Below are 15,072 nucleotides of genomic sequence, written 5' to 3'. Positions count from 1 at the left end.
GACTAGGAAGATTTTCATCCAGGTCATGGTATATCTAGTACAGGTAAATCTAAAAACAACTGGACTTGCCGAGTAATCGTTAAAGGGATCCTATCATCGGAAATCATGTTTTTTTCAAAACACATCAGTTAATAGTGCTACTCCAGCAGAATTCTGCACTGAAATCCATTTCTCAAAAGAGCAAACAGATTTTTTTTATATTCAATTTTGAAATCTGACATGGGGCTAGGCATTTTGTCAATTTCCCAGCTGCCCCTGGTCATGTGACTTGTGCCTGCACTTTAGGAGAGAAATGCTTTCTGGCAGGCTGATGTTTTTCCTTCTCAATGTAACTGAATGTGTCTCAGTGGGACATGGGTTTTTACTATTGAGTGTTGTTCTTAGATCTACCAGGCAGCTGTTATCTTGTGTTAGGGAGCTGCTATCTGGTTACCTTCCCATTGTTCTTTTGTTTGGCTGGGGGGGAAAAGGGAGGGGGGTGATATCACTCCAACTTGCAGTACAGCAGTAAAGAGTGATTGAAGTTTATCAGAGCACAAATCACATGACTTGGGACAGCTGGGAAATTGACAATATGTCCAGATTTCAAAATTGATTATAAAAAAATCTGTTTGCTATTTTGAGAAATGGATTTCAGTGCAGAATTCTGCTGGAGCAGCACTATTAACTGATTAATTTTGAAAAATTGTTTTTTTTCCCATGACAGTATCCCTTTAAATATGTTTCACTACTCATCCGAGCAGCTTCTTCAGTTCAACTGACTGGTGTGGGAAGTTCTGGGTATATAAACTCTTCCACTAATCCAATCACAATGACACATTGTAATTCTTCAAAGACGTGACGTGATTCTGTGTAGTTACTGTGATAGGATTATCCAATGTGTCATGCAACTCCTAGATACAGGTGTTACTTGTGAGAGTTGCATGAATGGATGTGTGAAGTGTTCTGAAACTGTATTTTGCATTCGGGGAAGATTGGTCGTGGAAAGTCGCGGCGATTAGTCGCCAGGCGACTAAATCTCCCCAAATCGCCCAGTGTGTCCCAGCCCTAAAGAACCAAGGAGAGCACCTTCCATTGGATATAGTATAGAGCAGTGGTCCCCAACCAGTAGCTCGTGAGCAACATGTTGCTCCCAGTGGTCTCCAAGCAGGGGCTTATTTATGAATTCCAGGCTTGGAGGCAAGTTTTGGTTGTATAAAAACCAGGTGCACTGCCAAATGGAGTCTCAGTGTAGGTTGGCAGTCCAGATAGGGGCTAAAAATAGCCAATCACAGCCCTTATTTGGCACCCCAAGAACATTTTTCTTGCTTGTGTTGCTCCCCAACTCCTTTTACTTCTGAATGTTGCTCACGGGTACAAAAGGTTGGGGGTCCCTGGTATAGAGAAACAAAATAGTGGTGTGCAGGATCAAGAAACATCTAAGTAAATGAAAGACAAAAGGAAAGAATGACCCATGAAGTTGCTCCATCCCACCATATATGTCAGAGGTTCCAGTGTGAGCAAAGTTAAAACTTAACCTTTAATCATTTCTAGTTAAAAGTGTGTCCAGAAATGACCAAAGGTCAAATAAGATCAGGAGAGAAAGCTTAAACGACTCAAGGTCACTGGCTCCTGGTGGGAATATAGAGGATTGGATTTAACAAATAAAAGACTTATCAGTCAGTGAATCACCTTCCTCTGCTCAATAGTATTGGGTTGTTGTGGGAAGGGCAAACGTTACAGGTATAGGATCACAATATCAGTGTCTATACTTGGTACTAAGATCGGAGATAAAAGAAAGTGGGGAACATCCCTCTTAGTAGATCTATGAGGCCGTATGTGTCTTGGCTCCTACCGCTACCAGAAATAGCCGTGAGGGCGTCTTAGAACCGGCCGAATTTCACAAGCACAAATATCCCTGAGAGCGTCTTAGAGCCGGCCCGCTTTTTAACCCACACCGCTCCCTAAGTGAACACAGTTCAAATGGCGATGCTGGATCGCTACGTCTCGCCTGTATTTTCTTCTGCCCAGTTCCACAACCACGACGCAAGAGCCACCCGCATCCACCCTTCCACCACACCGATTCACCAATTCTCTGCCCCCTGCCTAATAATTAAAAAGGTTTAGGTCGACCTTGTTCAGAGATGGTTTCTCCACCTTGACATGAATCGCCTCTTTCACACCACGTTCAAACCAGGATCTTCTTTATCCAAGATTTGAACCTTGTTATCTTCAAAGGAGTGTCCCTTTGTGTAGAAAGACAGCTGAGTTTTGCCCTGTAGAGTTCTCCCTCCTGTGCTGATCCATTCGCTTGGAGAGCAGTTGTTTTGTCTCCCCAATGTATAGATCTGTGCATTCCTCGCTACACTGGACTCCGTATACCACATTGCTTTGTTTTTATTTTGGTGTTGGATCCTTGGGGTGTACCAGTTTTTGTCTCAGTGAGTTGCTAGGTTTGAAAAACACAGGGACGTGGTGTTTGTTGAAAATCCTCCTGAGTTTCTCAGACACTCCAGCTACATATGGGATGACTGTTTCGCCTACTATGCGACAAATATACTTACCTCCGAAATTGCGCCAGCGACGTCTTCGATGACATCGCAACACCAGGTGTAGATTTGCCAGGACAACGCTAATTCACGAAAATCCGAAGTTTCGTCGAGGGCGCGCTTGTGAAGTTTCACTAACAAACGTTAAACAGTTTGAAGTTACGTCAGCGATGCGTAATTAGTAGGGATACACCGAATCCAGGATTCGGTTCGGGATTCGGCCTTTTTCGGCAGGATTCGGATTCGAATCCTGCTGCCTGGCTGAACTGAATCCTAATTTGCAAATGCAAATTAGGGACGGGAGGGAAATCATGTGACTTTTTTGTCATAAAACAAAGAAGTAAAAAATGTTTTCCCTTCCCATCCCTAATTTGCATATGCAGATTCGGTTCGGTATTCGGCCGAATCTTTCACAAAGGATTCGGGGGTTCAGCCGAATCCAAAATTGTGAATTCGGTGCATCCCTAGTAATTTGCATTAGGCGGGAAGTTAAAGTACAATGGACGTATATGTTGCAGCAAATACATTACATTACACAAGCCCAGGGAACCTTAATAAAATAAAATAGAGTTGTTATATTGCCCTACACATGAGCCCAGTGTATAGTTTATGTGCCATATGTTAGGAAATGTAGGGGGGAAGGAGGGTACCCAAAAAAAAATGTACGCTCTTTTTCAGCCTATCACTATGTAAAAAGTAAAAGACGCCAGCGTTTTTTTGGGACTTTGAAAAAATTTTGAAAAAAAGTTCAACATTTTTCTATCTACTCAATTGCACTTTGCCTGGTCTGAGGTGGCGAAGGCAAGTCTGGCCCAAGAGGTAACATTCATGAAAATTTTCGCCAGTGTTAGTCACTTCGCTCTTTAGTAAATTTGCCCCTATGTGTCTCCGGGTGGTTATTTCTATTGGTTGCTGCTGTTTTGACAAAGGCCCAGTCTGGGTCGCCACACGCTTGCAAAGCTCCTCTGAGATGTTTTTGCTCCTTGTCCTTGGACTCTGTATCAGTTGTCACACATTCCACCCGGTGGTGCAGAGATCTAATGACACCCAGTTTGTGTTCCAGTGGATGGTGGGAATCAAACAACCGATATTGATCGGTATCAGTGGGTTTCCTGTATACTTCCGTCTTCAAGTTGCCCCCCTCTTGGATGCAAATCAGACAGTCCAAAAAAGCAAGTTGTGATTGGATTAGTGGAAGAGTTTATATGCTGAGGATTTCCCACACCAGTCAGTTGTACTGAAGAAGCTGCTCTGAGGAGTAGTGAAACGTCTTCATTGATTACTCTGCAAGTCCAGTTGTTTTTAGAATGACTTGTATTAGATCCAGCAGTATTACTACATGTAATAATGAGAGAGACACAGAGGAATGAGTGGAGCAGCTATTGAGGGAGGCAGTGGAAGGAAGAGTGTAGAAGCCGGCTCTGTGTATGTATAGAAATGAGAATGAGCTGCACAGTACAAGCACCAGTATATAACATGCACATTACACCAGTATATATAACATGCACATTACACCAGTATATATAACAGGCACATTACACCAGTATATATAACAGGCACATTACACCAGTATATATAACATGCACATTACACCAGTATATATAACATGCACATTACACCAGTATATAACATGCACATTACACCAGTATATATAACATGCACATTACACCAGTATATATAACATGCACATTACACCAGTATATATAACAGGCACATTACACCAGTATATATAACAGGCACATTACACCAGTATATATAACATGCACATTACACCAGTATATATAACATGCACATTACACCAGTATATAACATGCACATTACACCAGTATATATAACATGCACATTACACCAGTATATATAACATGCACATTACACCAGTATATATAACATGCACATTACACCAGTGTATATATAACATGCACATTACACCAGTATATAACGTGCACATTACACCAGTATATATAACATGCACATTACACCAGTATATATAACATGCACATTACACCAGTATATAACAGGCACATTACACCAGTATATATAACAGGCACATTACACCAGTATATATAACAGGCACATTACACCAGTATATATAACAGGCACATTACACCAGTATATATAACATGCACATTACACCAGTATATATAACATGCACATTACACCAGTATATAACATGCACATTACACCAGTATATATAACAGGCACATTACACCAGTATATATAACAGGCACATTACACCAGTATATATAACAGGCACATTACACCAGTATATATAACAGGCACATTACACCAGTATATATAACAGGCACATTACACCAGTATATATAACAGGCACATTACACCAGTATATATAACAGGCACATTACACCAGTATATATAACAGGCACATTACACCAGTATATATAACAGGCACATTACACCAGTATATATAACAGGCACATTACACCAGTATATATAACAGGCACATTACACCAGTATATATAACAGGCACATTACACCAGTATATATAACAGGCACATTACACCAGTATATATAACAGGCACATTACACCAGTATATATAACGTGCACATTACACCAGTATATATAACGTGCACATTACACCAGTATATATAACGTGCACATTACACCAGTATATATAACAGGCACATTACACCAGTATATATAACAGGCACATTACACCAGTATATATAACAGGCACATTACACCAGTATATATTTCTCTAGTCGGCCCTCCTGTCAGTGCAGACGTATGGGTTATGTCCAGGTTCACCTCTGGAGGCAGGACAGAAGAATTGGTCTCTTGGCCCCTCCCTCAGGATATATAGGCTGGCTCCACCTCTGTTCCTCAGTTCTTTTGTCCTGCCTTGGAGGTGAAGGATAGAAATCTCACTACTACTTTTTTATTTTTATTTCTTTTACAGATGGAGGCATGCAGTGCTGTCTCCCAACATTTGTCTATTCCCTCCTTGCTGGCATATTGCAGCAAGTGGAATATTGACCACACATCCTAAGGATATATTCAAGCAATATATCATCACTATACCTGTTCCCTCCTTGTTAGCATATTGCAGCAAGTGGAATCAGAGGGCCACAAGCCATCGGGTTTGTTTGGCTATTTCCTCACTGGTATGCCTATCTATCCTTGCTGGCAGTTTGCAGCAAGTAAATTCAGGAGACTACATTCTCTGATTGTATCCTCCTTCGTTTGCCTATCCCTCCTTGCTGTCATTCCAGCAAGTGGAGTGGTGCTGCTTCAATCAGCGCCCTGGCAGGTAGGAGTTGTGGCTATCAACCCTGCTCATGTCTCACTTGGCAGATCGCATGGTGCCTTTTTTTCCTAAGGGCGCGCCCTCCACAGCGACCCAGGCCGTTCTGGGATTCCCTGGCGTGGTGAGCGCGCCATTCGCTGATGACGCGATCATAGTGCGCCTTTGGTTGGCGCGCCTAGGTCGCGCACATGCGCCTATCCATATATGGCGCGGCGCGATGACGTCATCGCCGCCATTTTGTTTTACCACGAGCGCATAGCTGCAGGGCGCGCAGTATCCTCTACCTATTTTGGCGTGTTTCCAGCTACACAGTTAAGCTGCGCACGCTAGGAGCAGCATCTGGCAGTGTCACAGCAGCAGCCACCAGCTTCAACAGCACACAGAGTCTGGTAAAGGCATCATATTTCTTTAATATGGAGAGGTCAGATTCTTTGAAAGAACTCAGGGAGGATATCCAGACTGCTAAATCTATTAAGAGACCAGCTAAAAAGCCTGTTAAAGGGGCCAAGTGCAAGAAATGTAAGCATACACTTCGTAAGTCAGAATCCACATACTGTACTGACTGCAGCCCCATGGAGCCGCCCATTCTGTCTCCTCAACAGCTCACAAATAGCAATTCACCATTGTTGGAATTACACAGTAATGATAATTCTTTGCCTCATACACCAACCACAGGCAGCGCAGCTCCACAAGTTCCTCCACAACTTGGGGACTTCTTAGAATGGGTAAAGACTGCTCTTCAGCCACCCACTTTTCAACACACTAAGCGCAAGGCGCTGGACTCACCACCTGATGCTTCAGATTCTGAGGCAGGTCCTTCCTCCCGCATAGATGCCATGTCCTGTTTGGACTCAATTGCACCAGAATCAGGGGAGTTGAGCTCAGACTCACAGAGTGATTCAGACACTGAACAGCCTACTTTTGCTAAACCTGATATTTCAAAGAAACTCCTGAGAGAGATGATGGCTACTTTAGAAATAAAAGATGAAACTGTGCCAGTCTCAAAAGCAGATAAGGTGCTGGGGGTCCATCAAAAGAAAGCCCGTGCATTTCCTATTTTTACGTCCATCACTAAAACTATTGATACAGAATGGTCACAACCTGACCGCCGTTTTACCTTGTCAAAACGTTTTTATGACACCTACCCTGTTCCTGAGGAACAGCGCAAAGTATGGGATAAGCCTCCTAGGGTAGATTCGGCCATTGCTAGACTCTCCAAACAAACTACATTACCAACTGAAGAGTCCGCATTTAAAGACCCCATGGATAGAAAATTAGAGTCTTCCCTCAAACGAGCATATTCTCAATCGGCAGCAATCCTCAGACCAGCCACAGCGGCAGCAGGCCTTGCTCGCACAGCTAGACACTGGGCACAAGAAATTGCCCAGAACCCTCCTACTTCAGCCCAGGAGTTAACAGGGGACATGAGTAGACTGAACACGGCCCTTTCCTTTTTAGCCGATGCTGCGTTAGAAATTATTCGGCTAGCAGCAAGATCTTCCGCAAATTCGGTGATGGCCAGACGAGCTCTCTGGCTTCGTCACTGGTCAGGGGATACCGCCTCTAAGAACAAGCTATTGAAACTGAGCTATACTGGTGAGTCCTTGTTCGGCCCTGACCTCAAGCAAATCATTACGGAAGTCACCGGTGGGAAGAGTACTTTCCTTCCACCAGGAAAAAGAGGGCGCATGGATCAACCCATCAGATCCACCACTAGGCGGACATGGTCCACTCCTAACCGCAATTTTCGTTCCTTTCGCTCGCCTAACTTTCGTAACACCGGCTCAGACCAGGGTGCAAGACGTAACAAGACGCAGTGGCAACAACCGGGTAGGCACCGAAAGCCTACCACCACTAAACCCACCTCTACTTGACTGCCCCCACCTCGACCCAGCATCCAAAGTAGGAGGTCGATTGTCAAACTTCCTGTCATGCTGGGAAACTCACGTCCTAGACAATTGGGTTCTGCAAATTATCCAGAATGGCTACAGAATTCATTTTACCAAATTGCCCCCAAGAAAATTTGTTCCATCCGTAGTACCTCCACACAAACGACAAGCCTTACAACAAGCCGTCCTGGACCTACAACAATCTCAAGTTATTGTCCCTGTGCCACACCTTCAAAAATTCAAGGGATTCTATTCCAATCTCTTCCTGGTTTCAAAAAAAGAGGGATCCTTCCGACCAGTACTAAACCTCAAGAGGTTAAATCAATTCATTCACAACCACAAATTCAAAATGGAGTCGATCAGGTCGGCCATAGCTTTCATGGAACCCGACTGTTTCCTGACGTCGATCGACCTCCAGGATGCGTACCTCCATGTTCCCATCCACCCCAGTTCTCAACCCTTTCTGCGTTTTGCAGTCAACGACCAACACTTCCAGTTTGTGGCTCTCCCATTCGGACTTTGTACAGCTCCAAGAGTGTTTACCAAGGTGCTTGCACCGTTGATCGCTCACTTGAGAACAATGGGGATTCATGTGTTACCATATCTGGACGATCTCCTGCTCAAAGCTACGACTCAGGAGCAATCTGTCAGGGACACAGAGATCACTCTGCAAACCCTGTCACAACACGGTTGGCTAATAAATCACCGCAAAAGCTCCCTCCTTCCTTCCCAGAGCATAATTTTTTTGGGCCTACAATTCAACTCCCAACACCAGATAGTACAGCTTCCCGAGGACAAGATCAACAATCTTGTCAACAATACCACCAAACTTCTACAGCAAACCACTGTGACGGCCGGCGATTGCCTTCAGCTCTTAGGGTTCATGGTATCCGCTCTCGAAGCAGTTCCGTTTGCAAGATTTCATCTGCGTCCTCTACAACGCAATTTTTTACAATGCTGGAACAAAGATCATCAGGATCTTCAGCAACCCATTCCCATCTCTCCTCACACCAGGAGCAGCCTTTCTTGGTGGACCAACCGCTTGCACCTACAATCAGGAAAAAGTTGGGCTCCAGTCAAGTGGGAAGTGGTGACGACCGATGCCAGCCTGTTCGGCTGGGGAGCTGTTTACCGCGAACACACTCTGCAAGGTCGCTGGGACCCCCAAGAATCCCAACTACAAATCAATGTACTGGAACTTCGAGCAATTGTGTTGGCTCTTCAGGGCTGGACCAGCCTCCTCCGGGCGCACCCGGTCAGGATTCAGTCAGACAATGCCACGGCAGTGGCCTACATCAACAAGCAAGGGGGAACTCGCAGCAAACAGGCGATGCTGGAGGCTGCCAAGATCCTGACCTGGGCCGAACTCCATGTTCCGGCCATCTCAGCGGTGTTTATCCCAGGAGTCCTCAATTGGGAAGCCGACTTCCTCAGCAGACAAACACTAGACCAGGGGGAATGGAGTTTACATCCCGAGGTGTTCTCCCAGATCACCAACAAGTGGGGAGTACCAGACATCGACATTCTGGCATCCCGACACAATTTCAAAGTTCCATGTTATTGCTCCAGAACCAAAGATCCCGGAGCAGCGTTCACAGACGCGTTAGTGATTCCCTGGAACTTTCACAAGGTATATGCTTTCCCACCGCTTCCGATTCTACCCAGAATCATTGCCAAAATCAAACAGGAAGGGTCGACCACTATCCTCATTGCTCCGGACTGGGCCAACAGACTGTGGTACTCAGATCTGATCAGCATGTCCATTTCCAGACCCTGGAGACTGCCCATGCGGTCCGACCTTCTCCTGCAGGGACCAGCACGTCACCCCAATCTACCTCTGTTGCGTTTGACGGCCTGGCACTTGAGACCAAGTTGTGGTCCAAACGGGGATTTTCCCCGGCGGCTATAGATATTCTGCTGCAAGCACGTAAAAAGAATACAGCCAAAGCTTACTACAAGGTGTGGAAGACGTTCATTGCCTGGTGCTCCAGCCATCACCACACATGGGAAAGTAGCACGTCACAGATCATTACTGACTTCCTGGCTGCAGGTTTTGCAAAGGGTTTGGCACCTAGCACTCTTAAGGCTCACATCTCTGCCCTTTCTGTTCTATTCCAATTGAAGTGGGCGGATCATCCGGATATTCAGCAGTTTTTCCAAGGGGCTTTGAGGGCCCGGCCTCCATTTAGGAACCCCACGCCTCCTTGGGATCTGACATTAGTTTTATCTGTTTTACAAAAGGAGCCGTTTGAACCTCTTCACAGCTGTGACCTCAGATGGTTGACTCTTAAGGTTGCCTTTCTCATTGCGATCACTTCCGCCAAGAGGGTGTCTGAGATAGCGGCATTGTCGCATAAAGAGCCTTGGCTGGTTATTCACAACGACAAGGTCGTACTTCGCACTGTTCCTGGTTTCCTCCCTAAAGTCGTCTCGGCTTTTCATATTAATCAGGACATTGTTCTTCCCTCATTCTGTCCGAATCCGCATAATGACAAGGAGAGTCAACTTCACAAGTTGGACGTTGTGAGGGCAATTCGGATTTACAAACAGCGAACGGCTGGTTTTCGCCGATCGGATTCTCTTTTGGTTTCCTACTCACCTGCACACAAAGGCCTAGCGGTGTCCAAACGCACTATTGCCAGGTGGCTCGTAGAGACTATCAACCAAGCCTACCTGCTCAGCCACCAACAGAAACCGTTCAGAGTGCTGGCTCACTCTACTAGAGCACAGAGCACCTCATGGGCTCTCCAGAATTCAGCTACACCAGAACAAATCTGCAAGGCTGCTACATGGGCTTCGCCCAACACTTTTATCAAGTTTTACCAGTTACACGTTTTTGCTTCTATGTCGGCCGTGTTTGGCCGTAAAGTTTTGCACACTGCAGTTACTGGTAGACAGGTCTGAAATTCATTTGGCTTAAATCAGCTATACCCACCCAAATTATTGAGGGACAGCTTTGGAACGTCCCATACGTCTGCACTGACAGGAGGGCCGACTAGAGAAAAAGGGATTTATACTTACGATAAATATTTTTCTAGTAGGCCCGAACTGTCAGTGCAGTAAGTCCCACCCAGGCTGATTTTAGTATGGGTCTGTGGACTCTATTCTCTTGTCTCTCTATCTCTCTGTGATCCTACTGTTGTCTCTTGACCTTCCTTCATATCTGCTGTCTCTTCAACCACCTCACTGAGCTTTATAACAGAACTGAGGAACAGAGGTGGAGCCAGCCTATATATCCTGAGGGAGGGGCCAAGAGACCAATTCTTCTGTCCTGCCTCCAGAGGTGAACCTGGACATAACCCATACGTCTGCACTGACAGTTCGGGCCTACTAGAAAAATATTTATCGTAAGTATAAATCCCTTTAACAGGCACATTACACCAGTATATATAACAGGCACATTACACCAGTATATATAACAGGCACATTACACCAGTATATATAACAGGCACATTACACCAGTATATATAACAGGCACATTACACCAGTATATATAACGTGCACATTACACCAGTATATATAACAGGCACATTACACCAGTATATATAACAGGCACATTACACCAGTATATATAACAGGCACATTACACCAGTATATATAACAGGCACATTACACCAGTATATATAACAGGCACATTACACCAGTATATATAACAGGCACATTACACCAGTATATATAACAGGCACATTACACCAGTATATAACAGGCACATTACACCAGTATATAGAACGTGCACATTACACCAGTATATAGAACGTGCACATTACACCAGTATATAGAACGTGCACATTACACCAGTATATATAACAGGCACATTACACCAGTATATATAACATGCACATTACACCAGTATATATAACAGGCACATTACACCAGTATATATAACAGGCACATTACACCAGTATATATAACAGGCACATTACACCAGTATATAACAGGCACATTACACCAGTATATAGAACGTGCACATTACACCAGTATATAGAACGTGCACATTACACCAGTATATAGAACGTGCACATTACACCAGTATATAGAACGTGCACATTACACCAGTATATAGAACGTGCACATTACACCAGTATATAGAACGTGCACATTACACCAGTATATAGAACGTGCACATTACACCAGTATATAGAACGTGCACATTACACCAGTATATAGAACGTGCACATTACACCAGTATATAGAACGTGCACATTACACCAGTATATAGAACGTGCACATTACACCAGTATATAGAACGTGCACATTACACCAGTATATAGAACGTGCACATTACACCAGTATATAGAACGTGCACATTACACCAGTATATATAACAGGCACATTACACCAGTATATATAACAGGCACATTACACCAGTATATATAACAGGCACATTACACCAGTATATATAACAGGCACATTACACCAGTATATATAACGTGCACATTACACCAGTATATAACGTGCACATTACACCAGTATATATAACGTGCACATTACACCAGTATATATAACATGCACATTACACCAGTATATATAACATGCACAGCAGCTTGTCAGTCTCTGAGAGATTCACAAGGTGGAGAAATAGTGAGACACTGTTAGGCAAAGGCTGATGCTGAGATTTCAAGTCCCATAATTCACTGCAACCAATTGCAAAAAGCTTGGGGAGTTTTACCTGCTTGTTTTCCTTTTATAAAGGGGTTGTTTACCATTGAGTTAACTTTTAGTATGATGTAAGGCGTGATATTCTGAGACAATTTTGCAATTGGTTTTCATTATTACATTTTTATTCAGCAGCTCTCCGGTTTGCTATTTCAGCAATCTGGCTGCTAGGGACCTAATTCCCCTAGCAACCATGCATTGATTTGAATAAGAGACTGGAATATGAATAGGAGAGGCCTGAATAGAAAGTAATAAAAAGTAACAATAGCAATAGATTTGTAGCCTTACAGAGCATTTGTTTTTAGATGGGGTCAGTGACCCCCATTTGAAAGCTGAAAAGAGTCACAAGAAGGCAAATAATTCCAAAACAGTAAAAAATAAATAACGAAGGCCAATTGAAAAGTTGCTTTACTAAAAGTTCACTTAAAGGTAAACCACCCCTTTAAACTGAGGAATTCTGTTCAATGATAAAAAACAAACAAACAGGATTCTTATCCATAACACACAGTGTTTATACAAACATCAGCCCCAACTTCATGTTGATTAATTGCTGCGTTTCTTTTCACAGTGTATAAAGACCTGGCTGAACACACAAAGCACGTGCCCAACATGCAGAGATCACGCTCTTCTTCCCGAGGATTTCCCGGCCCTCTCTGGGCGCATAAGAACCGCTTAGCACCCCCATATTCTGCTTTTTTTATTCTGTGTGCTTGGAAGTAGAATAGACCCTTCATTTGTCATATATTATTCATTTAGCATTTTCATATCTTGCAATGAAACAAACACAACAGCTTGAGCCGTGCTATACCTGCAGCTCTATTATCTGTGTGTAAATCTCACAGAGCTTTACATATAAGGATTAGGGCACATTGAAAAGTTTTGTCCTCACTCAAAACACCTCCACTCTCCTCCCAGTGATATTTATGGGAATCAGGTGAGACAAGAGGCAGCCTGGCCTGTCAGAACACGTTTAATTCTGCAGCTCCTCCCCCCACTATATTTCTAGGTCTCCTCTTTCTGGGAAAAAGCAGTTTATTTTGTCCTGTCGCATGACAAAGAGCTCCAGACACCACTTTAGTGTCAGGATAAAGAAATGCTGTTATGTTGTACCAGCCCAAGGCAACCACAGCCCTTTAGCAGTAAAGATGCCCCAGTAGCTCCCCATCTTCTTTTCTGCAGATTCACTGCACATGCTCTGTGCTGCTGTCACTTACTGAGCTTAGGGACCCACTCACAATATACAGTACATATAGAATAGAAATGTCACAATACAGTAGGGAAACACTGAATCCACTATTTGGAATTGGGCCGAATCCTTCATGAAAGATTTGGCCGAATTTGCATTTGCAAATTAGGGACGGGAGGAAAAAGTGTAAAAAAAAAAAAACACATTTACTTCCTGACAAAAAGTTGTGATTTTCCCTAATTTGCATATGTACAGTAATTCCGTAATGCAAATTAGGGGTTGGATTCAGTTCGGCCAAGGATGAGGATTTAGCTGAAACCGAATCCTGCTGAAAAAAGGCTTAATCCCAAACCAAATCCTGGATTCACTGCCTCCCTACAATATATATAATATAAAATGCGCAATTCTTCACCTTGAATGGCATCTCAGCTTTTTATTATGGCTCTTACGAGCGGTTTTACCTGTGCTCCCCTGCGTTGCGCTTTCTTCCATTCAGCCGCAGGGGAGCGCAGGAGTAGCTGCACTCAATTATTGTAAAGGGGGCTGGACTCACACAGACGCATGTATGCGCCAAACACAGGTGGGACACAGCATGTTGCATTTCACCTGCGTTCAGCACTTACATGCGTCTGTGTGAGTCCAGCCCCCTTCACAATAATTGAGTGCAGCTACTCCTGCGATCCCCTGCGGCTGAACGGAAGAAAGCGCAACGCAGGGGAGCGCAGGTAAAACCTCCCGTGTGTAAGAGCCTTAACGGACAACCTCATATTCTGATGGATTCCAGTGACCCCTAAGCTTAGCTTCCCAATAATAGCCCAGAGCTCACTGAGCATGTGCAGAGCCACTGACACTGGAAAGATTTCCAACAGCTGCTGGGGACAATTTAAAGGGCTGGATTAGGACTGTTATAGGACTGCTGAACCTCTGAGCTGGTACAGTGAGTTTAGTATATAAATATACGGCATTTCTACCCAGATTTATTTGTAATTCGTTCAGGCGGCATTTCGGATAAGAATTAAGAGACATTTATTGCAACAATAGGGTTAAAGAGATACTGACACCAGAAATTAAACGTTTTTACATCTAATATCGCCTTTGAAAGCGAACTTTGCCATAAAGTATTTGCCTGATGCTTTTACATCACCTGTCTGATTCCCTGTGATCCCCTATGGGGTCGCTGCCATATTTTGCAGCAGGAGTCCGGTAGCTTTAGAGACTCTAACCGACTTGTTAAAAAGGGACAGTCAGGTTTAGGAACTTCAACTAATAATTACTTACAAAAAACAAACCTCTCAGTAAACAAACGATCAACATGACCTATAGGTAACTTTTAATGTAAATTCATATTTTAAAAAGTCGTTTTTTGTGTCAGTATCACTTTAAAATCATCGTCTTTCAGGAAGCGCCCCCTCAATCATAGGCATTTAGTTCTTTTATAGCCGCGTGTCGGAATAGTCGTTGACTCGTCTGCTGGATTTTTCTGCCTTGGCAGTTTCCAGCCCTGGGGGAAACTAATTAAAATAAATTAGCATTGGCCCCGTTAACTA

General features: G+C 43.8%; 1 protein-coding gene across 1 annotated transcript in view; it reads left to right on the top strand.

Moving 5' to 3' along the window:
- Nucleotides 1–13,135, top strand: part of LOC108707415 (E3 ubiquitin-protein ligase TTC3) — a 102,840-nt gene extending 89,705 nt beyond the window's left edge. Inside the window, exon 48 of the mRNA XM_041581166.1 lies at nucleotides 12,908–13,135. Coding sequence (XP_041437100.1) covers nucleotides 12,908–13,015 — 108 coding nt within the window. The 3' untranslated portion in view covers nucleotides 13,016–13,135. The remainder of the gene's footprint in view (nucleotides 1–12,907) is intronic.
- Nucleotides 13,136–15,072: the final 1,937 nt, after the last annotated feature.

Source organism: Xenopus laevis, chromosome 2L (assembly GCF_017654675.1).
Source record: "Xenopus laevis strain J_2021 chromosome 2L, Xenopus_laevis_v10.1, whole genome shotgun sequence".
Classification (NCBI taxonomy): domain Eukaryota; kingdom Metazoa; phylum Chordata; class Amphibia; order Anura; family Pipidae; genus Xenopus; species Xenopus laevis.
This window is presented reverse-complemented; position numbering and strand designations above follow the sequence as displayed.